The sequence below is a fragment of the Aphelocoma coerulescens genome, chromosome 11, assembly GCF_041296385.1.
Source record: "Aphelocoma coerulescens isolate FSJ_1873_10779 chromosome 11, UR_Acoe_1.0, whole genome shotgun sequence".
Classification (NCBI taxonomy): domain Eukaryota; kingdom Metazoa; phylum Chordata; class Aves; order Passeriformes; family Corvidae; genus Aphelocoma; species Aphelocoma coerulescens.
The window spans coordinates 303388-329810 of NC_091025.1; the positions used below are offsets into that span (position 1 = coordinate 303388).

The 26423-nt window shown below is 56.1% G+C and overlaps 4 protein-coding genes across 12 annotated transcripts; all 4 read left to right on the forward strand.

Moving 5' to 3' along the window:
- Positions 1-12: 12 nt before the first annotated feature.
- IST1 (IST1 factor associated with ESCRT-III) lies at positions 13-6482 on the forward strand. Of its 8 annotated transcripts, none has more exons than XM_069026449.1 (10): positions 13-113; positions 1073-1172; positions 1766-1946; positions 2187-2274; positions 2554-2637; positions 3021-3131; positions 3442-3648; positions 4719-4811; positions 5956-6001; positions 6167-6482. In XM_069026449.1, the coding sequence occupies exons 2-10, from the start codon at positions 1085-1087 to the stop codon at positions 6364-6366; spliced, it is 1098 nt and encodes a 365-aa protein (XP_068882550.1). In that variant the 5' UTR covers positions 13-113; positions 1073-1084; the 3' UTR covers positions 6367-6482. The 8 variants fall into 8 exon arrangements, with proteins under 8 accessions (XP_068882550.1, XP_068882549.1, XP_068882554.1 ...); XM_069026448.1 differs by having other exon boundaries at positions 18-113; positions 1051-1172; XM_069026453.1 differs by having other exon boundaries at positions 37-134.
- Positions 6483-7242: 760 nt separating this feature from the next.
- On the forward strand, positions 7243-10943 carry DHODH (dihydroorotate dehydrogenase (quinone)). 2 transcript variants are annotated; one of them, XM_069026445.1, is made up of 9 exons: positions 7243-7288; positions 7529-7720; positions 8033-8232; positions 8457-8539; positions 9064-9251; positions 9706-9819; positions 10103-10256; positions 10330-10489; positions 10632-10943. In XM_069026445.1, exons 1-9 carry the CDS (start codon positions 7268-7270, stop codon positions 10684-10686), a joined length of 1167 nt encoding a protein of 388 aa, XP_068882546.1. In that variant the 5' UTR covers positions 7243-7267; the 3' UTR covers positions 10687-10943. The 2 variants fall into 2 exon arrangements, with proteins under 2 accessions (XP_068882546.1, XP_068882545.1); XM_069026444.1 differs by lacking the exon at positions 7243-7288 and having other exon boundaries at positions 7431-7720.
- A 3207-nt stretch (positions 10944-14150) lies between these two features.
- Positions 14151-15093, forward strand: LOC138117119 (haptoglobin-like). Its single transcript, XM_069027147.1, is given in 2 exon segments — positions 14151-14601; positions 14604-15093. Coding segments are annotated over 2 exon segments (696 nt in total). The 5' UTR covers positions 14151-14294; the 3' UTR covers positions 14993-15093.
- Positions 15094-15345: 252 nt separating this feature from the next.
- DHX38 (DEAH-box helicase 38) lies at positions 15346-24944 on the forward strand. The gene is made up of 26 exons (XM_069026679.1): positions 15346-15850; positions 16081-16268; positions 16425-16526; positions 16937-17102; positions 17216-17334; positions 17445-17521; positions 17608-17763; positions 18368-18529; positions 18615-18722; positions 19579-19691; positions 19794-19931; positions 20148-20334; positions 20425-20610; positions 21036-21176; positions 21357-21467; positions 21543-21659; positions 21894-22001; positions 22117-22229; positions 22728-22936; positions 23022-23176; positions 23255-23410; positions 23486-23620; positions 23699-23824; positions 24207-24302; positions 24469-24590; positions 24711-24944. Exons 1-26 carry the CDS (start codon positions 15534-15536, stop codon positions 24793-24795), a joined length of 3693 nt encoding a protein of 1230 aa, XP_068882780.1. The 5' UTR covers positions 15346-15533; the 3' UTR covers positions 24796-24944.
- The last annotated feature ends 1479 nt before the right edge of the window (positions 24945-26423 follow it).

Here is a 26423-nt window from a genome sequence, read left to right on the forward strand (position 1 = left end):
AGTGCCGGCCTGGGTGCGGAGAATGTCGGCTTTGAGGATCCCTCCGCACGCGATGAAGTGCCGCTGACGCCGCGCGCCATTTTGGGTGACAGAGAGCTGTGGAGCGGCGGCTGGTGAGCGGGGCCGTGGGACGGGTGAGCGGGGCCGTGAGGAGCGCTCGGCGTCCGGGGAGGTGACGGGGAGGCTCTGCCCCAGGGTCTCTCGCAGCCCTGGGACCCGCCCTGCTTGTGCTGTGGGATGTTCCTCGGTGCCACCTAGTTGAGGAGGAAGAGGGATTTCCCCTTTCAGCCTTCGGGCGTAGCTGCGCCGGTGGAACTCATGCAGGGCCTCCTGCGCACTGTCCGAACTGTCCCTGGGCACTGGGCCGGACGCGGCGAATCTCCCCGAGCGTCTGGTGTGGCCGGCGGCCGTTCTGGGAGCTGAATCAGGTCATGGCTCTCTCTGCGCTGGGCAGTGCAGCCGCCGGCAGGGAGGTATGGGGAGGTGAGATGCAAAGCAAGGTCTTTCTGTGTGATATCTTTTAAGGAAGCTTTTTTTTGATGGACGGTTCTTTGTAGACAGAATGCTATAATTAAATACTGTTAGAATTTGCTTTCTGTAGGGTTAATAAGTTGAACTGGTTCCTGGAAGGCTAGGCATGTGTTCAGTAAGCAGGAAGAGTGTGGGGAATGTGGAATGGCAGCTTTTTCCTTCTGGTGACAAGACTGTTACAACCTTGGTTTCTACAGTCCTTGGGTTAATTATATAGCTGGTTTATAATTTATATTTTTGATAGGACAGGGCTTGGTTCTTCCAGTTGACTTTTCCATTTTTAAAAAAATATCCAGGAAGTTTCCTGGAAGTTTCTAAGGCAAATCCTGTTGGCCTTGCTTAGGTGCAGGGTTGTGAAGTAGGAAGGGTAATAAGGAGTGCTCGAGGTCTGGTCACTTATAACTAACTAGATTCAGGATTGGCAGGCCAGGGCTTGTTTGTTTGGGGAATTTCTTGGCCTCCAAGAAATTCCCCCCCTCCCTCAGTAAAACAGTGCTGACTAACAGTTTTTGGTTCCAGTGACCATCCCTCTTCTCCACAGAAAGCATTTATCATGTTGGGCTCTGGGTTCAAGGCAGAGCGCTTGCGAGTCAACCTGCGCCTCGTCATAAATCGCCTCAAACTACTGGAGAAAAAGAAGAGTGAGTATTTAAGGGGACAGGTGGGATCCAGAATGCTTTTGGAGCTCAGGAGACTTGAGAAGGTTTTTCTCAAGTTGGGGTACTTTCACAGGCCAAGTGTGGAGTAGCTTTTTGCTCTTTGTTGCTGGACTCGGGCCTTACAACCTGCTCCGGTGCACAAGGACCTGGAAGAGCAGGCTGGCCACAGTCTAGCTTCTGTCCACCTTCCTGGCAGCTGTTGGAGTGCAGTTTTTGTGGGGTGGTAGCTGTGGGCTGTGTGTGCTAACAGCACAGTGGGGGACTCCCTGGGTGCTGTGGGAGGTTCTCCCCACCTGCCCTGCTCTGACACAGGTAAAGTCTGTGGTCCTGGTGGGAGGTTGTAGGTGCAGGAGTGTTTCCAGCAGCCTAAAGTCCACTTTCCTTTCTCCCATGAATTAAGTGTGCTCGGTCATGGGCACAAGGGCTCTGCCAAACCACGGTAGAGTGTCTCATGCTGCAGAGGTTTGATAGGGGAGAGAAGCTGGCGGTGGCTTTATGTGTGATGGGGACTGTGGGTGGTCTGGAGGCAGCAGCCCAGGCCAGTACAATGACTGGGCTTGGGATGTGTGCTGCAGCTGAGTTGGCCCAGAAGGCAAGGAAGGAAATTGCAGATTACCTGGCAGCTGGAAAAGATGAGCGTGCCAGGATTCGTGTGGAACACATAATCCGTGAAGATTACCTTGTGGAGGCCATGGAGATCCTGGAGCTGTACTGTGATCTGCTGCTCGCCCGCTTTGGCTTGATCCAGTCCATGAAGTAAGCTCTGGCTGAGAGGGTCCTGGACTCAGGAAGGGGCACTGTTGGGGGCAGGTCTGGGGTACAGAAGGGCACCTGTGTTTGTCTCAGTGTCCTAGGGTCCCCAGAGACCTTTTCTTCCCTATGGAGGGAAGACTGTGGAGCCCACTGTGTAGGATGGGAACTTTAAGGCTATGCAGACTGAGGGCAGCAAAAGCTGGGTGCATGGGATGGAGAGAGAATGGTTTTCTTTGGTCCTAGGGAGCTGGACTCTGGCCTGGCAGAGGCAGTATCGACACTGATTTGGGCTGCACCACGCCTCCAGTCGGAAGTGGCTGAGTTGAAGATTGTGAGTAGGGTTGCTTGAGGGGTGTTGCACGTGCAGGGTGGGGGTGATGCTGCCAGGTGCTGATGGAAGCCCTTGTCTGGGACTTTGTATCGTTAAAACAGAGGACTTTATGAGCTGCAGATGGAAACCAGGTGTTCTTGGAGCATCTGGGGTGGCCGCAGCTGCTGAACTGGGGTGCTCCGTGGGAGAAATGAGGGAGGGAGGCGGGTGAGTGTATGTGCAGTATGAGGTGGGGGAAAGCAAGGGTGTGTATGTTCTAGAGTTTCTCTTCTGCTGCAGGTTGCTGATCAGTTGTGTGCTAAGTACAGCAAGGAGTATGGGAAGCTGTGCCGGACAAACCAGATTGGGACAGTCAACGACAGGGTAATGAACTGGTAGAACAGGTGGAGCTGGCAGAGCAGCCACACCTGCTGAGGTTTGCTCCCCCTTTGGGCCTGTGGCTAGTGACTGATGCTTGCAGTCACTGCAGAGCATTGCAGGTGCTGTGCAGCTGGGGCCCACCTGCATTGGAGCATGGTGCTGAGGGCCCAGGCAGGGAGGCCCTGCTCTGCTGGTTGTGGATGGGGGAGGGTAGAGCAAATAGAGCCCTGGCCTGTGGCTGCCTTCAGCATGCTGTACTGGGTGGAGAGGCCTCCCCAGGGCTGCCTGCTGTTCCCCGCAGCTGGTAGCCCTGGCTGGGATGGCACTGGTACAGGGGGTGCTGCACCGCCCTGGCCCCACTAAGTCTCTCTACCCCTGTGTTCCAGCTGATGCACAAGCTGAGCGTGGAAGCACCACCCAAGATCCTGGTGGAGAGATACCTCATTGAGATTGCTAAGAACTACAATGTGCCCTATGAGCCTGACTCAGTGGTGATGGTGAGTGAGCCCCAGGATGTGGCATTGCAGTGAACTGGGTGGTCCTTGTGTTTTGGTGTCTTCTAGACAGCCCCAGCATAGCACAATCCTTGTTCCGTCATGCACCCCTGTGGCATGCGGCAGTAGTTACACATGCTACAGCCTGGTTCCCGTTCTGTTTCCCATTGATACCTCTGTATAGCTGCTCTCTGTTCTGTTCTTGTTGTGTATTCCCATCTTGTCCATGACAAATGCTGCATCTAATGCTGTACAGAGAGCTGTGATCAGAACAGAGATGTGTTGGTGAGCAGAATTCTTCTGCCCTTTCCAGGCTGAAGCCCCAGCAGGCGGAGAGGCAGATCTAATTGATGTGGGGTTCACGGATGATGTGAAGAAGGGTGGCCATGGAGGGGGCGGAAGTGGTGGATTTACAGCCCCAATGATAGGTCATGATGGGTTAGTACCCATGCCTGTGATGATGCCTGTGCCCATGCCAACACCAAATCCACCCTTCTCCTATCCACCTCCAAAGGGACCGGTAAGTTCCTTGGCTTTGTGTGTTTCCTTTTTCTGTGAAAGACTCCTATTGTGGTGCTTAGCCCTGTGCCTTCTGACTGCACCCAATAGCTCAATGTGTCAAAGTCATTTTGGTGTGAGACTGCATGGGATGGAGGCTGTTGGCACTGCACCTGAAGCTTCGTGTTGCTTCCTGACTCTGGAAGTTCCTACCCTTGTTCTCCAGCCAGCCCTCTTTGCCTTCAGGGAACAGAGGAGTCCAGACTTAACTCCTGAGGCAGTCTTCTGACTGCCAGGCTTTTGTCCAGGAGTAGGAGCTGCACTTTGAAGTTGGTAGGCTGGTAGTGTGCCAAGATTCAGTCAAGAAAATCAGGTGAGTGTTGTGGGGTGGGAACAGCACAGAAAAATGCAGAAGAGCCCTGCCTTCAGACGTGCAAGGGGAGGAGACTGAGCCAATGGCTGTTGCAGATGATTTAACAGTGAAAGGTGGGAGCTGAAAAGAACTCCTCCATTCTCTCAATGTAGTAATTTACAGGATACCTGTGTAGACTGGAGAGCAGAATAGCGGGATGGCTTGGAGTCTTAATATTGTCCCAGTACTGCTGAAGTGCTTTTTGTGGAAAATCTGGGCCAAGTATCATCAGCTCGCTGTTGGCCCAGGCATAAACACGCTGAGGGCTTGTGCCAGGTCTGGGTCCTTGAGGCACTGTTGTGTTACAAATGAGGGCAGTTCAAAGCCTTGTGTGAGCCAGAAACCTCTTTCCTATTCTGTGATACTGCACACAGGGCCAGAAATGTCAGAGTATTTCCCTTATTGGCCCGGTGCTTCTCATGAAAGAAGCATGCACTTGAAAGATGAAGTGTTTACCTATACTGGTTCTTTAGAATAACTCACAGTCCAGTTAGCTGAGTCTGCCTGCTCCAGGTGACTACATCTGACTTAATACTAGAGAATCTCTTCCTTGTAAGCGTAAACTCTTATCCACTTGGATACTTGCCTGCATTTATGTAAGACTCTACTTCCTGTGACTCCCATGGCAGCTGTGGTGTCTCAGGTGAGTAGTCTGGTGCATGACTGATCTCTCTGTACAGGAGAACTTCAGTGGCCTGCCAGTGGGGACCTACCAGCCTTTCACTAACATCCACCCACCACCAATTCCGGCAAACCCACCCACATACGAGTCTGTAAGTGCCTGAGCTGAATGGCCATTGCAGGCAGCAGAGGGATCCTCAGAGTGCAGTGGCAGTCACAGAGAAGGGAGATGTTTGTAAAGGATACTGCTGCCAGTCTTCGGAACTTTTGGGGCGATGCTGGCATTGCTTGCTGGTGTAGTGAATCACTGAGTGCACGTGATGAAAGAGGACTTCTGGAGAGAAGTTCCTCATTCAGCTCTGTGCTTTGGCTGCAAAGGAAAGCTGAGATTTCTTTTGCTGCTTTGTTCAAGTGGTGATAAACAGTTGGCAAGCAGAGTCCACAAGTTCTAGTTTGCAGTGTGAACGGTTTATCGTCTCGAGTCTGTTTAATTATGGCTTTTGAACTAATGGATAGCGTAGATGACAGTTTTGGCTGACCCGGATGCTGTATGTTTAAAGACTCTTCCTTTCACAGACTTTTCTCAGTCGTTTGGGACAGCAAAGTAGAGGCTGGAGACTTCCCTGCTATGCTTGTCTGTGGTTTTGTTGCTGCAATTTGTCATCATGCCTCCCACTCTGCTTTTGGTGACATGCTGTTTGTTTTTGCATTATCCTGAGCAGGGAGGAGCACAGCCAAGCACTGTGGGTGCTGACACCTTGTGTTCTCAAGGTGCAGCAGCGCTGGTGAACTGGGTGGGAATGGGTGTTGCTGGCTGCAGCATACAGGAAATAAGAAGTCTTACTAGCACAGCTGAGTGTGCCATGGGCCTTTTTCCCAGACAGACCAAGACATGAGATGGGTCATTTCATACCCTGCTGCTAGTCACAAGGGCCTGTCAGTGGTTTATGAAGAAAGGCAGCAAGGAGCTGTGATGACATGGATGAAGGGGGCAGTGTTTTCCCACTCATGGCCTTGATAAATGTTTCAGACCTGATAGTGGATATGCTCTGTTGATCCAGTTCCAGAATATGGTCAGTGAAGCTGCTCTAGTTGACAGGGAGGGAGAGAAAAGCTGAAGAGCTGCCTCTGTTTCTTGGGAAGAGAGGCAGGTTGTTTCAAAGCCATGGCTGCCTGCTGGGGGTGGAGAGGAGCATGCACTGCTCTGCTGGAGCTGTGCCTCTGAGCTCTCTGCCTGTGTGCTGGTGTGACCGTGCCTGGTGGGACAGAGGTGTAGTAACTGAGAGTCTTTTTCAGATTGATGAGCCTAACACTGACAAGGACACTGCTGCACTAGTGCCTGGTGAGTATGTTGAGGTTTGGGAAACCTTGGGTATTAGGGGCTGTTTCAGAAAAACCCACTGGTACTGCCTGTTGCTGGAACGACTGTTCCTTTGTGGGGCTCTGTTTGGCCCAGTGAGTGTGTGCTGATGGTGAGGTACAGTGATACTTCTCTTATTATAAACAGGGCCTGAGCCCAAGCCAGAAGCTTCTCCTAAACCAAGAGCTGGAGCTCCTAATACCTTTGATAACTTCGTGCTGCCTGAATTGCCATCTGTGCCAGACACACTGCCAACAGCATCTGCTGGCGCTAACTCTTCTGCCTCAGAAGACATTGACTTCGATGATCTTTCACGGAGATTTGAGGAGCTAAAGAAGAAAACATAAAACTTCCTGGGCTGCAGGAAGGAGGGGCAGGAGCTGTGACATCTTCTCTCTGAAACAGACTCCCTTTGAAATTGGTTTCCTGTATTAACCTCCAATGAACATGCTCTTCTTTTTGAGCTCTCTTCCTGCTGTACTTACACCAAGTGCTGCCACTTTCCTGATCTTTGCTGCTCCAGGAGATGAACTGTGGGGAATGGTGAGAGACTGGGGCAGGGAAGAGCCCCTGTCAGTCTGGGTGGCTGTATGGGGAAGCTGTGCATGATGTTCTGGGCACTGTTCCTGGCTGTCTCCATGATGGCTCCGTGCCTGCCAGCAGAAGCTTTCTCTTGGGGAGCCCTTGCTGGCCTTCATGGTGTTCTTGGTGGGGTCTGTTTGCAGTTTGCAGAAGGGTGGCACTGTTGGCCTGGGCCTATTGGTTATGGCCCCACAGAAGGCAGAGCTAGGCAGACTCTGCTGCTGTGCCGGGGTTGATGCAGCAGCTTTCCTCCTGGGTGCTGAGCAGCTGTCGACCAACCGAGGTCTGGGGGTGAGGCATGGAGGGTGGTCTGATGGGATACGCAGCAGCACCTTGTTTCCCCTACCCGAGCTGGGGACAAGGCAGCCGGGGACTGTTCAGTACCTGTCCGTGCCACTGCCTGCAGCTCTACCATGTCTGTCCGTGACGCTGCCCGCGGCTGTACACCGCCTGTACTGTCCCTGTCCGTGACCCTGCAGCCGCTTCCCCGCGGGGCTCGGGCCCTTTGTACCTCGTTCCAATAAAGCGCGGGCCCGCGCCCGCCGTGTGCGCGCATCGCCCGGGGCCTCTTGCCTCGACCTGCTGCGTCGCTATTGGCTGGAAGGGAACGGCCTCCGCCAATCACGGAAGGGGCCCCCGGAAGAGCCCTCACGTGTCGGGCTGAGCATGATGGCGGCGCCGCTGCGCGTGAGCGGCCGGGGGCCGGCGGGGGGAAACCGGAGCTGTCCTGGCGGGGCCGCTCATGGGACCCTGGGGATAGCCGGGGTGGAGCGGGCAGTGCCGGGACGGGACGGATGGAATGGGTGGTGTGGGAGCGGGGCCGGCGTACTGGGAGGGGAAGGAACAGGATGAGATGGTACCGGGATGGGATGGGCGTGGGTGCCGGTGGGGGATCGGTACTGGTGCGCTGCTGACGCCCTGGCGCAGGGACGGCTGCTGGCGCTGGGAGGCTGCGGGCTGCTCCTGGGATCGGCGCTTGCGGCAGGCGACGAGCGGCTTTACGCGGCGGCGGTGATGCCCGCGCTTCGGGCGCTGCCCCCTGAGGCCGCCCACGGCCTGGCTTTGCGCGCCGCCGCCCTCGGGCTGCTGCCCCCCACCCGTCCGGACGGCCCCGCGCTGGTGCGATTCTCGAGGGCGGAGAAGGAGGGGGAACCGCGGGTGGGGCGCGGGGACCAGGGCCGGAAGTGGGGAGGTGGGAAGGGCGGCCAGGATAGAGGGATAAGGGGTGGGTCGCAGGGCCCAGCGGGGTGCGCAGGCGGCCGGGTCCTGTCGCAGTCCATTGGGAGCGACGACGGACTCTCGGGCAGGCATCCCATGAGGACACCCCATAGGGCAGGGGAGGCGGCCGGGTCTGTCGGGAGCAGGGTTGGAGCGAGCCCTTGGCTGTGGCTCCCGGAGTCCGTGGGCTCTGACCCAGCTCCAGCCCCGCAGGAGGTGCGAGTCCTCGGGCAACGATTCCGTAACCCATTGGGTCTGGCTGCTGGCTTCGACAAGCAGTGTGAGGCTGTGGACGGGCTGTTCAAGATGGGCTTTGGCTTTGTGGAAGTGGGGACTGTCACACCCAAGCCCCAGGAAGGGAACCCCAGGCCCAGGGTCTTCCGGCTGGCAGAGGATGAAGCGGTCATCAACAGGTGGGATCTGAGGGCATCTGTTCCGCCATGTCTTACAGTCTGCCTACCCTGAGGGAGGGTGCATATTTGGGTGGTCCCAGGTCTGTGGTTGGTGCTGTGGTAGCTTTTGGTTGGATGTGCTGAGCAAAGCTGCCGAGACCACACGTCTTCCTTGTGTTTCTCATATGTCCTGTTTAGGGCTCACAGACATAACGCAGCCTTGAACCCCCTCTGTCCTGGTGCAGGTATGGATTCAACAGCCATGGCCATGCTGCGGTGGAGCGCAGGCTGCGTGCCCGCCAGGAGACACAGATCAGGCTCACTGGTGGTGAGACAAGCTTGTAAGCCTTTGCTCTTGGGGTCTGCAGGGTAGTTTTGGGCATCTCCTGGGTACCTGTAGGCCAGGATTGGTGTGTAATGCCAGTATCCAGGCACAGGAGCACCCTGGCTAGAGCAAGGTACACTTGGACAGCAGGACTCTCTTGGGGCTGTAGTCTCTCACGCTTGGCATTGTGACTAGGCACCTTTCTCCTGCTGTTTTCTCTGGCATCAAGCTCCACTTGCTGCTTTGGGTAGGATGTGTCTGCTGACAGCCAAAGCCAAGAGGACCCCAGCTGGGCAGATCCTGAGGGCAACCTCTGCCAGGCTGCAGGCTATGGTGCTGGGAGCTGCTGACTGAGGTGGCTGTGGCAATGCTCCTGTGGTTGCAGGACAGTCCCAGGCTGATCCTTATGAAATACGTGGGCTGCATATTCTCATCTTAAATTTAGCTGGTCCTGGGATCTCCTTTTTTGGGTGCTCTGGCTGTTGGGTGATGCCTGCTGCCCTGGTTCAGCTGTGTCTGTGTTCCAGCTGGGATGCCTCTTGGAGTCAACCTGGGCAAGAACAAGAGCTCTACTGATGCTGCAGCTGACTATGTGGCTGGGGTGCGGACACTGGGTCCTTTGGCTGATTACCTAGTTGTGAATGTGTCCAGCCCAAACACCCCAGGGCTGCGGGACCTCCAGGGCAAGGCTGAGCTGCGGGACCTGCTGAGTAAGGTGGGTGCCTCCCCCCAGGCAGCCTAAACCACAGCTACAGCACTGGATGTATCCCATCCCTTGGCAGCATCTGCACTGCTGCAGCCAGTGGATTTACCCCAGCACAGGGAGGAGTGGGGTGGCTTTCCAGAGTGGTGGGCAGGACCACTGAGATGTCCCTTGATCAGCTGCTGCCATGGGGTGTACTGGGGCAAAGGGCTCAGGAGCAGTGAGGCATTGCCCTCCACTTGCTCCTGAAAGAGGCAGTGAGCCATCCACCCCACTACTTCAGGCATTGCTGGGGTCCTGTGCCTGCTGTGTGCACCAGGCCCTGTGCCAAGGGTGCCTTTCCAGTCTTTGGTGCCATGTAGAGGAGCAGGCCCTGTCTCTATACTGCCTGTGGTGGTGGGTGTCCTTAGCTCCTAGTTGGGGCAGGAGGCATCTCCCTGCCATGCACTGCCACGTGCACCGACAGGTGCTGGTGGAGAGGGACCTGCTGCCCTGCGAGCGTAAGCCAGCCGTGCTGGTGAAGATTGCCCCTGACCTCACTGCACAGGACAAGCAGGACATCGCCAGCGTTGTCTGTGAGGTGAGAAGGCAGGAAGGGGAGGCCACCAGGGGCAGGACTCTCTGAAGGACAGGTACACCTGCACCTCTCTTGCTGCTGTAGGGATGGTGTCCTGGGTAAGTCAGAGTCTGTGCGGGCCCATGTGTGTCACCCAGGCATTGTGTGACACAGACAGTCCAGGCAGTGAGGGGCAACTTTGTCCCCAGGCATGTTTCTGGGTTGTGTGCTGGGTGGTCCTGACCTGGTGGGAGGGTAGGAGAGGGCTGCTTGCAGAAGCTGTGTCCTCACACTACTGCTCCTGCAGCTAGGTGTGGATGGGCTGATAGTCAGCAATACCACCGTGAGCCGCCCCAGCAGCCTCCGGAGCAGGCAGCGCATGGAGCCTGGGGGCCTCAGTGGGAAGCCCCTACGGGAGCTCTCCACACAGATCATCAGGGAGATGTACGCTCTCACTCAAGGTGATGGCAGAACAGGGCTTGGGGGTACATGCCAGTGTTGCCTGTGCCATCCTGACCCTGTGCCTGCCCACAGGCCGGGTGCCCATTATCGGCGTGGGTGGGGTGAGCAATGGGCAGGATGCCCTGGAGAAGATCCGTGCCGGAGCCTCGCTTTTGCAGCTGTACACAGCACTTGTGTACCACGGGCCGCCAGTGGTGGGGACAGTGAAGCGGGAACTGGAGGAGCTGCTGAGGTGCGTGGAGGCCAGGCATGTCCCCAGAGAGCCCCTGGGCCTAGGGGAGCTCTGGACAGCTGTATGCTGGTGCCCAAGCAGTGGCACTGTGGGGCTGAGCCACAGTACCAGCCCAGTGCCACCACACACTGTCCCTGGTTAGGGAGCAGGGCTTCAAGAACGTCATGGAGGCGGTAGGAGCAGATCACCGGTGCTGACATGCTGCAGAATGAAGGTCTAGCTGGGAGGAGCCATGGCCGGGCAGGGATGGGTCTGACAATTCCAGAGCTGGGTGGGCTGGGACTGAAACGAGGTCCTGGTTCCAGCCCCTGGGACAGTCTGATGGGTGAAGCAGGGGCTGCACTGGTGGGGAGCAGGGGATGGGGCCTTCACAACAGTGCTGCTTTTCAGGGCTGTGTTTTGGCTTCCCTGTGGACAGCAGAACTGAGTGTCAATAAACATTTGGCTTACCTGGTCCTGTGTACTGCTCTGAGGACACCCCAGGGCCTGGAGTGATGCAGCCTAGCTCTCAGCTGAGCAGGATCAGTTCTCTCAGTGTTGCTCCCACTTTTCCTGGTCGAGAAGCTACTAGGGTAGCTGAGCTCTGGAATGGACTGACAAGTGCACCAGGCCTACCCTGGCAGAGACCTCTGCCCGAGGCCAGGCCCTTGGTGGGGAGGGAAGGTGGTGGTGCTGGGTGCCAGTATGCAGCTGTTTGGAGATAGCTGCAGTCATGCCCTGTCAGTTGTGGAAAGGGCCTGATCAAAGGTGCTTCTCTCTGTTGGTTTTGTCTCTGGGACCTCTGGTGCTGACTTTTCTTTCACCCTGAACTCACTGCAGTCATCTCAGGCTTTTCTTGAGCAACAGCTCACCCTGCACACAGCATTCCCTCAGCAGGCTCTCACAGTCCACCCTGCAGAGCAGGATTGTGCCACAGCACTTCACCAAAATTATTTACAACAGCTCACCTCACGCTGTGGTGGCCCTCGGCTCATGTCAGGGCCATCGCCTGCCTGCTCCCTGCTTCTGCAGCCCCCTGCACTACCCTCTTAATTTCTTGGATTCTTCCTGGATAGATGACACTTCTCACTGTTCTAACAGGGATGTGACCCGGTCCATTGGCCGAGGTGTTGATGTGCTTTGGAGAGGGCCTGGGAGATTCTTGCTTTCCCAGTCTGAGGGTGACACAGCACCTTCCTAATGTGCTGGCAAGGTTCACAGATTGGAGCTGCTGAGCCCTGATGCATCCTGTGCTGGACTCCAGCCTTCTGTGTGCTGGCACGAGTATGGCTGGTGCTGGGCCAGGGATTGTTTAGAGACACAGATACCCCATGAGATGGAAAGAAGCTCACAGAGGATGGAAAAGCCACCTTCTGGGGTGTCTGGAACTGGACACACTCTTGAGGCTGAAGGACTGGAATATCTGAGTGGAAGGGGGGCATTGTCAAGACCGCCAGCAGGCCAAGCTTCAGTGGCTCAGAGCTGGAGCTAAATCCATGTGCTCTGAGTTGTTTTGGGCTGGCTTCCCTGCAGCACTGGCTCCCTCCTCTGCTCTGCTCTTGTGGGAGGCAGACTGTGGGAACAGGCTGATGTGCTTTGCACTGCACCCCTGCTGCTGGCTGGCCACATCCACCTGGCCGCTAGCCAGTGGTTGCTGCTGTGAGTTCCTGTAAGCTGGGGTTGGGCCCTTGACACTGCTGACAACTGTCGGGGTCCCTTTCCCCCGCCATGGAGCCCTGGGAGAGGGGCCCTGAGGGGAGGCAGGGGGTTTCCCTGGCCCTGGGCAGCCTCGTTCCCCACTGTTTGTTTTGTGTTCCCTGCACGGGCAAGGACCCTCGGGTCCCATGACTGTCACAGTTCCTTGGCAGAGCCCCGGCCATGCAGCTGGAGAAATAAACATCTCTGAAACATCTAGCAAGAATCTGTCCATATATATTTCTTTCTACGGGCCTCCTGGTTTAACACATTGTGTTACAGAATCCCCACTGTAACAGACAACCTGCACCCCAAGGGCCAGGGGCTGGTGGGACACAGGCTGCAGCCTGCTGCATGGGAAGAGGTGGCTACTGGTTGGAAGCCAGCTTGGCTGCAGTCCCTCAGAGCCTGTCCCTGGCATGAGACATGTACCCCTCAGCTAGCCAGGCTGGCACTGCCCAGGTCACTGGCACCCCAGCACTGGATGGTGTGCCTTGTCTGTGGGCAGAGCCAGGCACAGAATGGGATGGGACCTGCCTCCTGTGCCCCAGCCTGCAGTGGGGCAGCCACCTGTGTTCTGCAGGGACCATGGTAGGTGTAGGCACAGGGCAGGTTTACCAGGGGCCGAGGCTGGTCTGCTCTCTGTGAGCCTTAGATGGTGTCACAGTGCCAGGGTACCAGTATCTGCAGCCAGCTCCCTCTCCCATATTTGTAGCTGCAAAATCTGAGAAACTCTTGGCATGCTGGCTTCCTGTCAGGGTTTGGCAGCTTCCTTGGAGCCTCTGCCACGCCGGCACTAAGCAAGGTGTGGCTTTTTGTGCTCTTCCTGCTGGGAATTGTGCTGGCTGCAGGCACCAGGGTCAGGAGATCTGGAGCTCATGGGCTGCACTGGGGCAAAGGAAGTGGTAATAAAAGGGGTGAGGAGGAAGCCCCAAGCAGGAATGACCTGTAGGAGGAGGCTGCTTTGAGCATGGGGTGAGCAACACCAATATGTCCCTGGATGTGCTCAGTGCTGTGTCTGTCCTTCTTGCCTGGCTGAGGACCTGGCCCTGCAGAGGGCCATGGCAGGACCACTGTTGGGCCTGGAAGCACCCAGGTCCCAACACTGCAGCCTTGACCTCTGTAGCAGCAGGGTCCAGGTCTGACTCATGGCTGTCTGATGGGCAGCACAGGGTCACGGAGTTGCCCCTTTTTCCTACCAGGACAGGGCATGAGCCTGGCCAGGGCCCCGGGTCCTGGTGGAGCCCACAGCTGAGAGCAAAGAGTAGGAGTTCTATGCTGAGGCTGCCCTCTCCTTCCTGCAGAGCTATTGATCGCTGGCCTGGCCTGGAGTGTACTGGGCACTGCAGCTGCCACTGGTACCTTCCAGGGCAAGGGGGGAGCACTGGGGCTTGGACAGAGCTGGGAGGGGGTTTGGCAGGGAGCAGGCAGGGGGCAGGGAAGACACAACTAGGGAGGGACCTAGTGAAGGTGGGAGCATGTCCTGGCTCTGGGCCAGTTGAGCATTCTCTGCCTGGAGAGCGGAGCTGTGCAAAGCCTGTGGAGATTGAACATGGCCACGTGGAGCACCTGGTCAGGTACCACTGTGACCTGTACTACCAGCTGCGCAGCTCTGGTGATGGTGAGGTACACAGCATGGGCACAGCACCTAGGGATGGGGCTTCTGCCCAGCTCTAGGGAATGTGTGGGGCCACCCCAATACTAGGTGATCCATCCTGACATTCCACCCCACTTCATTGGGGGTATGAATAGCTACTCCTGTTCATCTAAGCCCCATGGAGGTACAAGCAGGGCAGTGGTGCTGACTCTGGTTTCCCTCCAAAGGGACATACAAATGTGATGAGAGTCAGGTATGGGTGAGCCCTGAGGCTGTTAAGCATGTGCCTGTCTGTGAGCCAGGTGAGAGCAGACTGCAGTGGCTGGGGGCTGTGGGCAGTCTGGGCAGCTGAAGGGCTGCAGGGACTGCTCACAACCTCCATCTTCAGTGCTGCTCCCTGTGGCTGCTGAGCACCAGGAGGTATCTAGCGCCTGCTGGGTTCAGGGGGCTCACCTGGGCCTTGCCCTGCCCTATGTAGTGTGTGGGAAGCCGAAGAACCACCCCCCCAGGCAGATACAGTGCATCACTGGGGGCATGCTGGCTCAGAAGGGCAGCTTCCCTTGGCAGGGCTGGATGGTGACCCGCCACAACCTGACCGTGAGGGCCACACTCACCAGTGACCAGTGGCTGCTGAACACAGGCAGGAACATCCTGAACATCCACAGTGAGAATGCCACGCTGGAAGAGATTGCCCCTACACTGCAGCTGTTCCTGGGCAGCCAGGAGCAGCCCAACTTGGGCATTGAGCGCATTGTGCTGCACCCCAGCTATCCACAGGCTGTGGACCTGGTCTTGCTGAAGCTGAAGGTGCTTCTTGGAGAGGAGGTGAAGCGCATCTGCCTGGCCAGAAGGGCTATGTGCACCCAGGGCATGTGGGCTACATCTCAGGCTGGGGATGCAGTGCCACCTTTGGCTTTCCCGACAGGCTGAAGTACGTGATGCTGCTAGTGGCTGAGACTGAGCAGTGCTGGGAATACTACAGTGCGCAGAATGTGTCCTACTGGGTCCAGCCCATCCTTGGCAATGACACCTTCTGCGTGGGCATGAGTGAGCTGCGGGAGGACACCTGCTATGGGGATGCAGGCGGAGCCTTTGCCGTGCAGGATCCCGATGACGACACCTGGTACGCAGGTGGCATCGTCAGATATGACAAGATCTGCACAGCTGCAAAGTACGGCGTGGACGTGAAGCATGTCCTGGCCTGGGTGAAGGAGACAGTGGCAGCTGGCTGAGGCAGGACCATGAGGGAATAAAACTGTTGCGCGCCAGGCTGCAGGGTGTGTGCGTGTGTGTGTGCGCGTCTGTCTGTCCGTCCGTCCGTGCAGAGTCTCTGTGCCCGTCGTTGCACGGGCCCATCTACCGGGGATGAGCGTGTGGTCGCCTGCAGGGCTTCGGCGGGCGTTGGCGGAGGGTCCGGGGCCGCACGGGCTCTGAGAGGTTGTGGGCCCCCGCACGGTGCGGGGCTGTTCGCGGACACCGTCCCCGCGGGCGTCTCCGCGCGGCCCGTCCGCCCGTAACCCCGCCCCGCGCCCACGCGACCCTGCGGAGGGTGCGTACGCCGGAAGTCGCCCCCGGACAGGAAGTGCGTCTTGTCTAGCGCTGCTGGGACTCTATGGTGGCGGCTCTCCCATAGGCTCTGGCCCCTGTGTCTATGGTGCACTTGGCTAGAGGGGCTCCTCCCGCCGAGCACTGTGGGGCGGCTATGGCGGCGCTCCGCGAGCCGGGTTACCGTCGCTAAGGGAACTGCGGGGCCCGCGCGGCGCTGCGGCCGCAATGGCTGCGGCGAGCGAGGATTCGCTGCATCGGCTGTCGGGGACGAGCCCGAGCGGCGAGGCGGGCGGGCTGGTACTGCGGACGCGGGGCGCCGAGCAGCACGTCTTTAAGGCACCGGCCCCGCGCGTCTCCCTGCTGGGGCTGGACGTGCTGGCGGCGCAGAAGCGGCGGGAGCGCCAGGAGGAGGCGGCCGGGGGGAAACGATCCCGTGTCGCATCCTATAAGGACTGGGAAGAGGGTCGTGACGAGGCGGGCAGCGCCGAGGAAGAGGAAGAGGACGAGGCCGACCGGAGCGACCGCAGAGCTCGCAGGAACAGGTGGGGTTTGCGGGGGGGTTCCTGGTGCCGGCGCTGGCCGCGTCCGGCCGGGTAGGGAGCGCAGGGTGAGCGCAGTCGGTGACAGGCGGGACCGCAGCCTCCGGTGTGGAGCGTGCGGGGGCTGCGGGGCACTATGGCAGAGGCTGGAACTGGAGTTGTAAGAGACCAGCCGAACGGCAGCTGTTGCTCGGCACTTCTGAGCATTTCTTCTCTTTGCTCTGCCTGCACAGACATTACCGCTCTGTCCACGTGGAGACACCTTCCTACACAGGGGGTGTCAGCGAGGAGTTCTGGGAACGCAGCCGGCAGCGGGAGAGGGAGCGTCGGGAACATGGAGTCTTTGCCTCCTCTAAGGAGGAGAAGGAACGAAAGAAGGAACGCAGTAGGGATCGGGACCACGATCGTAAACGAGACCGTGGTAATTGCTCAGAGACCTTTGTGATGCTTCTTGGTTTGGTTCTGGGCTTGTCCTTTGGCCTGTTTGTAGTCTTTACTAATGTTTGTGGTGATTTCTGCAGCAGGCTTGGGAAGCCTGTTTGTGCAGTAGGCACCTGATCCTATTTTCTTTTTGCAGAGGAGCGGGACAGGAGTCATCACAGCAGATCAGAGAGGGATGGCTCCTCAGAACGGAGTGGCAGGAGGAGTGAACCTGAAAGCCCCCGACATCGGCCCAAAGGTGGGAGTAGGACCCGGTAGAGCTCTTGTGTGAGACCTAACAGGGAGGGGCTTGGAGATTTTTTAATGCTTCCTGCTATTTTTGCAGGACAGGGGTGGTAGAAAAGCCTGTACCTTTTAATGTTTGTGCTTAAGGCAAGCATGAACTCCCAGCTCGACCTGGGTGTGGGAGCAATGTACCAGCTCTGTGCATCTGAAAATCTGGCAGATCTCTGCACGATAGGGTCTTTTCTGGATCTGTGTGGTGGAAATGTGATCCTTTGGAAATTCCTTGGAATCACTGGGTCAGCCCCTTCTCTTAGAGGGAGGGCCAGTGGGTACCCTCTCTCCATGCTCCTTTCTTAGAAGGTGTTAGGTGGCTCCAGGGCCGCTGTTTGAACAGCAGGTATCAAACCCCATCTCTTCTGCCAGATGCAGCCACACCATCTCGCTCCAGCTGGGAGGAAGATGATGGTGGCTACAGCAATGCCCGTCGCTCGCAGTGGGAATCTCCGTCTCCTGCACCTTCCTATCGAGACTCGGAGCGTAGCCACCGATTGTCATCACTGCGGGACATGGACCGACGGGAGCGGGACAGGTACCAGTGTCTGAGGCTGTCCTGTGAGCTGTGGAGCTGCAGAAAGGGGACTGTGTGCATATGAGAAGTGCCTGGCTGTGGGCACCAGTTCCTCCCATCTGCTTTGTTTTCAGGTCTGTGAGGAGCCGGTACTCTGATAAGACACCATTGCCCACCCCATCATACAAATACAATGAATGGGCTGATGACCGGAGGCACCTGGGGGCCACACCACGCCTGTCCCGAGGGAAAGGTGAGGAATCTGGGCTGAGCTGCCCAGGGTGGGCAGTGTGGAATCCCCTTTCCTGTGGCACAGAGTTGGGGTTTCCTTGGGAACATTCTGGACCATCTGGCTCACCCCAGGGCGACGCACGGAAGGAGAGGAGGGCATCGCCTTTGAGACGGAGGAGGAGCGCCAGCAGTGGGAGGATGACCAGCGGGTGAGAGTCTGGTGCAGGCCAGGGCCTTGGGGCCACCAGGCTGTGGGGAATGGACAATGCTCAGTGCTGCACGTCTCCCTTCCCAGCAAGCTGACCGGGACTGGTACATGATGGATGAGGGCTATGATGAGTTTCACAACCCTTTGGCTTACTCCTCTGAGGAGTATGTGAAGAAGCGTGAGCAGCACTTGCACAAGCAGAGGCAGAAGCGTATCTCAGCACAGCGGCGGCAGATCAATGAGGTAGGGCCAAGACACAGGGTTGGCTGCTCTGAACACGTGGGGTTTGCTGCCCTTGAAAGATCCACTTGTTGAGCCCTTGCTCTCAGGTGAAGAAGGACACTCTCGGGCCAGGCTGAATGAGTGCTCACAGGGAAATTGTGGTTGAGTTCTCCTGATAAATCCAGCCCTGAAACTCCTGCATGGGCAGAATTCCCAGTTGGAGTGGCTGGTGGATTGCAGTGTCCAGGGCAGCAGGAGTGCAGAGGACCATGCTCCTGCTGTTCAGAGTGCGAGATACATTACTGGGGTTGTCTGCTGTTGGCCCAATGGATGCTGGGGGCAGCTGCTCTCTTTACATGAGCAGGATTGTGTCCAGGATTCCTGATGTATTCTGAGTGCCTTGCAGGCAATATCTATCATGCATTTCCTTGGAGACAGTCCTGTTGCTTCACATGGGCAGTTTCCTGTACTCTTCTGCTTCCAATTACTGTTCCTTCCCTTGTGCTTACTTTCAGGCTCACTAGATTTGAACCATCCTGTTACCAGTGCAGAGCCCAGGACCAAACTTGGTGTTCTGGTGTGATCTCTGGGGCTTTCTGTGTTTCTGATATGTTGTTTCCTGCAGGATAATGAGCGCTGGGAGACAAATCGCATGCTGACCAGTGGTGTGGTCCATCGGATTGAAGTGGACGAAGATTTTGAGGAGGATAACTCTGCTAAAGTGCATTTGTTGGTGCACAATCTAGTGCCCCCCTTCCTAGATGGAAGGATTGTCTTCACCAAGCAGGTAGAGACTGTGGCTGAAGGCACTGGTGGCAGAGAGCCCCATACACGTGAGGCCTTTTTAGTAAAGCAGTGCCTTTTCCCTCCAGCCAGAGCCAGTCATCCCTGTGAAGGATGCCACCTCGGATTTGGCCATCATAGCTCGGAAAGGCAGCCAGTTGGTGCGCAAGCACAGGGAGCAAAAGGAGCGTAAGAGGGTATGCTGCAGCCCTTTGGCTTACTGCCCACTGTACATGTTACATAGTTCCTCACAGCCTTGTTTGGACTCTGCAGCATTCAGGCTTCGGCAGCAGTGATGATAAGGAGTTCATATTTTTGTGACTTGGGACATCTGACAGCCCAGCTTACCACATTGCCTCATAGCAGCTGCTGTGATGTCATTTTCTTGGGCACTGCCTGGGACATGAATCACTGTGTACTTGGACATTCAGATTATGGGAGAAGGAAGCAGATGGAAGAATGCCAGGTAGCTTAGGGACAGTCAGCAGGCAGCAGTATGGCAGCAGGATGTACCTTGTCATGTCTGAGCAGAAGAGTTGTGAGGAGGAGGAGTATGGGGTAAGATTAGTTTCTGGGGGTGTTTTCTAGGGACTTTCTCTAAAGCTCACATAATAGCTGTGGGGAAAGTACAGATGTGTTCCTTGTACATTGAAACTGGGCTGGATTTGAGCTACTTATACTATGAGTGGAAAGGTGGTGCTAGCTAAACTGATAGCAGAGGTGGGAGGGAAGCCTGTGAGCACCTGGCAAAGGCAGGAAGATTATCTCTGGTTCACATCTGTGTAAGTTTAAGTTCAAATCTAATGGAAGGGCCAGCAGCTGGAGCTACTTTCTTAGGAGGCAGTTTGTAATCCTGTGCCTGAAGTCTCTGTATCCATCCTGGTGTCTTAAACTCTGCTCCAGTTCATTTGGAAGAGGGGAACCTGATGTAGGAGTGGAATGTACATTCTGCTTTGGGGAATTGTGGGACTAATATCCTTTTCCTAGTCTTATGAGTAGGATTGGGGAAGAATTTTGTTTGTGGCAAAGTTGTGCTGTTCTCTCTCCTTCCAGGCTCAGCACAAGCACTGGGAGCTGGCAGGCACCAAACTGGGAGACATTATGGGGATCAAGAAAGAGGAGGAGAAGGATGAGATGGTGACAGAAGATGGAAAAGTGGATTACAAGTAGGGGCTTGCTCTGAATTACTCTGCTCAGCTGGTAATGGGGGCTATGGGCATAGCAAAGTGTGTGGAGAGGCAGTTTTAGGACTTGTGGTGTTTCCTTAGAACTGAGCAGAAGTTTGCTGAACACATGAAAGAAAAAAGTGAAGCCAGCAGTGAGTTTGCCAAGAAGAAATCAATCCTGGAGCAGAGACAATACCTGCCCATCTTTGCTGTACAGCAGGAACTGCTCTCCATCCTCAGGTATAGCTGCCACGGCATCTCCAGGGCATTGGCCTATGTTTGGGAACTCAGTTGAGGAATTGTAGAATCATGACTGTTGGGAAGCTGTACTCTCAGGAAACAAACCCACTACTTTGTTTGCTCAGCTCTCCCACCTGAGTAGGATGATGCTTAGCTAGAGAACACAAAAGCCCTTCTTTGAAGGTGTATGAAGAAATACTTTTTCCTTTTCCTCAGGGACAACAGCATTGTGATCGTGGTGGGGGAGACGGGGAGCGGGAAGACAACTCAGCTGACGCAGTATCTCCATGAGGATGGCTACACTGATTACGGCATGATCGGCTGCACACAGCCCCGCAGAGTGGCTGCCATGTCTGTGGCCAAGCGAGTCAGTGAGGAGATGGGGGTGCGTCTGGGGGAGGAGGTGAGTTTGCTAGGGAGTGCAGGGGTGCCACCCAATGACAGTGAGTGCTTGGGACTGTTGGAAGACTTCCTGGTATCTCTGCCCTCCTAGGTAGGCTATGCCATCCGCTTTGAGGACTGCACATCTGAGAACACAGTGATCAAGTACATGACAGATGGGATCCTGCTCCGAGAGTCACTGCGGGAGGCTGACCTGGACAACTACAGTGCTATCATCATGGATGAGGCACATGAGCGCTCACTCAACACCGATGTGCTGTTTGGGCTGCTTCGGGAGGTGTGTGTGATCCTGGGCTAGAGGACAGCAGGATGGGGCGCATGAACTGGGACAGTCCTTCTCTGCCAGGACTAGGAGAGGGAAGCAGAGCTGCCACATCTCTGTCTGCACTTGACTGCTCCGGCATCTTGGTCCCTGGTTCTGGGGGGGGTTAAGTCTCCTGTAGTGCTACCAGAGTCTTGCTGGCTGAATGTCAGAACTGCTGATACAGAGGGCTTTGCTGGCTTAAGGTTTCCTGCACCAAGGTTGGCAGGCCTTTTTAATGGTGCTGACCATACAGCATCAGTGTTCGCTGGCACGTGCAGCCAGTGCCTCTGGAGTACAACAGAAGGTCTGTCCTGTGCCATTGTCTCAGTATGAATGAAAACAGCCCACAGCCGTGCATGAATGCCCCTTCCATACTGCTCCTTTCATCTGCTTTCTAGGTGGTCGCCCGACGCTCGGATCTGAAGCTTGTTGTCACTTCAGCCACCATGGATGCAGATAAGTTTGCCTCCTTCTTCGGGAACGTTCCCATTTTCCACATTCCTGGGCGAACTTTCCCTGTGGATATTCTTTTCAGCAAGGTATAGTCAAGCTTGTGGATTGAAATTCTGTTGGCAGGAGGGGGTTGTGTAGTAGGTATGCGGTACTCTGAGGGGGACACACAGGACAGGGTAGGAGTGGCTGTGGTGTGCTACAGGACAGGACACAGGACAAGGCAGGTAAGGATATTGGTCCAGATTAACCTGGGCTGTACTGTTCAGACCCCACAGGAGGATTATGTGGAGGCTGCAGTGAAACAAGCCTTGCAGGTCCACTTGTCTGGTGCTCCTGGAGACATCCTCGTCTTCATGCCTGGCCAGGAGGATATCGAGGTGTGTTGGAAGGGCAGGCACTGTCCTACCCCCTTGTTGTTTCAGTCTGATGTTTTCACCCCTCTTTGTTTCTAGGTGACCTCAGAGCAAATTGTGGAGCACCTTGAGGAACTGGAGAAGGCGCCTGCTCTTGCTGTACTGCCAATCTACTCTCAGCTGCCCTCGGACTTGCAGGCCAAAATCTTCCAGAAGGTGCTGATGTGTGCTTTGTGATTAGGGTGGGGACAGGGAAAACTGGAGCAGGAGGCAGTACAGAGCAGAGTGAGAAGTGCAGATATACCTGTGTATTGCATGTGGAGGGTGAGAGAAAGCATGTACCCCACTCCACTTCCCAAGAGTCACCCCTGTCCCTCTGCTGCTCTGTGCTCCTCCGCAGTGGAGCAGAGCCATCCCCAGGGGTGTGACTGATGTGTAGTGTGCTTGCAGGCTCCTGATGGGGTCAGGAAGTGCATCGTTGCCACTAACATTGCAGAGACATCACTGACAGTGGATGGTATCATGTTTGTGATAGACTCTGGCTACTGCAAGTTGAAGGTGAGCCTGGGTTTCCTGTACTGTCTGTCTCTGCTTTCTGGGGTAGGTTGAGGGAGTTCTGAGGTCATGATCCAGCCTTCCTCTTACTTCTGTGTGATCTTCTTGTGCCCTGAAGGTTTTCAACCCCCGTATAGGCATGGATGCACTGCAGATCTACCCCATCAGTCAGGCCAATGCCAATCAGAGGGCCGGCCGAGCTGGCCGGACAGGGCCAGGCCACTGCTTCCGGTAGGCACATTACTGGTGTTCCTGTTCCTGTTGTATCCTCAGCTTGGCATCAGGTTATGTATATTTTCACTGGACCTGTTCATTATCTTGAACTTTGGGGGGATGTGGGCAGTAGGCAGGCCTGAAGGCTGCCTTTAGACCCAGTGCTTCTGCAGAGAAAAGGATGTGCTCCACTTTCTTCCTGTGCCCATCTTCACTGGTGGCTCGTCTGCCCTGGGTGCCATCAGGATAAGAGACAAGTCAAAAGCCTTTCCCAGGCTATGCTGTGAGACCAGGGGAGGGCTGTGCTTGGTCATGTGCTGTGCTGCAGCCCAGACACCCCATTGTGCTGGGGACACCACACTTTGGCTGGGGTAGAAGTGCCTCCCCAGGGTCCTGCTGCTGGGTGCAGGGTTGCTGCCCTGTACCATGCTAGGCTGGGCTGGGCAGAGGCTGGCAAGTCTGCAAGGAACACAGTGGCAGGAACAGGAGGAGCATGCTCTTGGCATCTCTTCCCAGGCTCTACACCCAGAGTGCCTACAAGAATGAGCTGCTGACGACCACGGTGCCAGAGATCCAGCGCACCAACCTTGCCAATGTAGTGCTTTTGCTCAAGTCCCTGGGTGTGCAGGACCTGCTGCAGTTCCACTTCATGGATCCACCCCCTGAGGACAATATGCTGAACTCCATGTACCAGCTGTGGATCCTGGGGGCCCTGGATAATACAGGTATTGGCTGCTGGGGTAAGTTGCCAGCCCATGGAACTGGGGCCTGCCCAACTGCTGATCAGTGACTGCTGTTCTGTTCCTACAGGTGGTCTGACCTCTACAGGACGTCTCATGGTGGAGTTCCCACTGGACCCTGCACTGTCCAAAATGCTCATTGTCTCCTGTGACATGGGTTGCAGCTCTGAGATCTTGCTCGTTGTCTCCATGTTGTCTGTTCCTGCCATCTTTTACCGGCCTAAGGTACAAGATGCTGCTCTTCCAGCAGCTCAGGGCCCTTCCTGCCCTTTGACTAACCTGTGTCCTTTGCTTACCCTTCAGGGCCGAGAGGAGGAGAGTGACCAAGTGCGGGAGAAATTTGCTGTTCCAGAGAGCGATCACTTGACTTACCTGAATGTTTACATGCAGTGGAAGAATAACAGCTATTCTACCCTGTGGTGCAATCAGCACTTCATCCATGCCAAGGCCATGCGGAAGGTGAGGCTGTGGTCACGAAGCCAGGGGAGAGAGCCTTATGCAGAAGAGGGATCTGACCAGCACACACCTTTGCAGGTGCGGGAGGTGCGTGCCCAGCTCAAGGACATTATGGTGCAGCAGCGAATGAGCCTGGCATCCTGTGGTACAGACTGGGATGTTGTCAGGAAGTGCATCTGTGCTGCGTATTTCCATCAGGCTGCAAAGCTGAAGGTGAGAGGTGTCTGAGCTGCCTGGGGGCTGCAAGGCCCTACCTGGCTACAGGTAGACTAAGCACACTTGTCTTTGCAGGGCATTGGGGAGTATGTGAACATCCGCACAGGCATGCCCTGCCACCTACACCCTACGAGCTCTCTGTTTGGTATGGGCTACACACCAGACTACATTGTGTACCATGAATTGGTTATGACTACCAAGGTGAGCTTGAGCTGAGGACTAGCAGAAAGGGTGGTGAGTGCTCCAAGGGAGATGGGAGGACTTTGCTGTGAGGCTGAGATCTGAGTGGCAGATCTCAGCCTTTCCCATATATACCAACTAGGCATGTCTGTGTCATCTGTTTGTCCCTTCCCCCATTATTTTTCTCTGGCCTCTGTGGGATATGTTTGATCCTCCTCGTGGTCTCACCAAATCCAACCCATAGCAGCTTCTGAGGCCAGGAGGAGTTGTCTGGAAGGGGTATGGTCCCAGCCTGAGAAGTGCCATCAGCAAGTGGGGGAGGAAGGGAGCTGCTATGACTCTAGGAATGGTGCCTAGGCCCCGAGGGTGCCATCCTGCTATCCTGATCTTTCTGTCCCTGCAGGAATACATGCAGTGTGTCACTGCTGTGGATGGAGAATGGCTGGCAGAGCTGGGCCCCATGTTCTACAGTATCAAACATGCTGGCAAGTCACGCCAGGTAAGTATTCTGTCCTGGATGAGCTGGCAAACAGCAGGCCCTCTGCATGTCCATTCTTCTGCTGTATGTGTGTGTCCTGACACGGAGGGAGCAAGCTTGTGGGCCTGCAGGGAGTCTGCTGCTGCCATCCCTCTCCTGTCCCTGACCTGCTGCTGCCTTGCTCCAGGAAAACCGCCGCCGTGCCAAGGAGGAAGTGTCTGCCATGGAGGAGGAAATGGCTTTAGCAGAGGAGCAGTTGCGTGCCCGTCGGGAGGAGCAGGAGCGCCGGAACCCACTGGGCAGTGCAAGGTGGGTGATAGCCCTGCCTGCCCATGGCTTGCCTGTGTGGAGTATCTCAGCTTCCCTGTGGGAGTTCTGGTACAGGAAAAGGTTTCATTTGCCATTAATCACCCTTGTCCTCTTTGACAGGTCTACAAAAATCTATACCCCTGGGCGAAAGGAGCAGGGGGAGCCCCTGACACCACGACGCACCCCAGCCCGCTTTGGTCTCTAAGAAGGCACAACATGTTGCTTTGAGACTTAAGGTAGTGCCCAGCTGCCCTGATCAATGTATTCTGAGGTCTCTACAGCTTGTGGCCCTGGAAGGCTTTGGTGCTTGGCACTAATTTTGCTACAGAACAGAAAGAATTTTATTTGTGTAAAGGTTGTCAGTCTAATCCTTGCTTTGTCTTGCGCCACTTCTTGTCCTGGAGGTGGGTGTTGGGTGGAAGTAGCTCTGCAGAATCATGCAGGGCTGGTGCTGTCAGGTTGTTGCCCTGTAGAGCCTGGAACAGGGCAGAAAATTAAAGTGACCTGGGGGGACACATACAGCCTGTCCCTGTTTCAAGCCTGGCCCATACTCCTGCAAAGGCAGTTCTCCCACAGCCCATGCCCTGGACAGGCAGCTGGTGCCCAGCTGTCCCTGCACACCTGGGACCATCAGCCCAGCCCTGTTTCAGGCCCGGCTGTGCCAGGAATTCTGCTCACTTTTTCAGCTGCTCACACTTGTGGGGCTGCTCAGGTGCTCTGAACATTAGGTATGGGTTCTCCTCCTGCATCCTGACCAGTGTGTCTTGAATGCCTGTTTGTATCTTGCATCTGCACTGTCACCTTGCTGAGCTCTTCCTTAAGGAATGCCAGCTCCACCTTGCAGACAACCAGCTCCTCTTCTCGAAGAGCCAGAGTTCGCTCACTGTCCAGGTGTAGCTGCTGCCAGTGTTGGGCTAGGCTGCTCAGCTCCTGCAGCCTCTCCTGGAGGGAGTAGGTCTGCCCATGGCACAGTGAGAGACACAGGCTGAGCACAGACTCCTGGTTTTTCACAGGAAGACTTGAGACATCCTTACCTCCTGTTTGCTCTGCTCCTTGAAGCACTGCATCTTCCTCAGCTCTCGATGAAGTTGCTGCCTGTGTGTCATGTAGGCTGCAATCTTTTCTGCCTGCTTGGTGCTCTCTTGACGGGCTTGGGCCAGCTCTTCCTGGAGGTTGTCTATGTTGTGCACCTGCCAGCAAAGCTGTGGGGCAGGGAGGGTTGTTGGCCATGGCTGAGCCCCTCCTGGAGAGGTGTCTGGCACTGAGGCTGCATCCCTGTTCTGTCCTGCCTTGACCTCACCTGTTGCTGCAGCTCTGCCACTTTTCGGTGCAGGCCTTGGATGGCCTCATTGGCTCTGCTAAGCTGCTGCAGACTCTGCTGTTCCTGGGCCTGGGTGGCTCCCAGCTGCTCCTGCAGCCAGGCTGGGCTGTGCTGCAGGCACTGACTCTGCTCCCGTGTCCCCAGCTGCAGAGAAGTGCATTGGTGGGTTGGCCTTCTGCTGTGTGTCCCTGAGCACAGGCACAGCTGTTCTCTGTCCTGTCTGCAGGACACTCAGGGCTGGCCAGTGCCCGGCTGCGTGAGGTGGTGGGGCTGGCTGGCATTGCTGCCCTTCCACCCTGCCCCAGGGCTTCTGGGGGAAATGGAGCAGGGGTCAGCCCTGCAGCATGGTTGTCATGGCTCCTGTGCCCCCCTGTCTGCTTGCCCTAGGCTTGGTGTAGTGGCTGGGAGGCTGCTGGCACTGACCTTCTTGAGCAGCTCTCTGTGCTCCTCTGGGATATCGTGACTGGTGTCAAAATGGCTCTGGGCAGCCAGGTAGGAGGTGATCTCTGTCT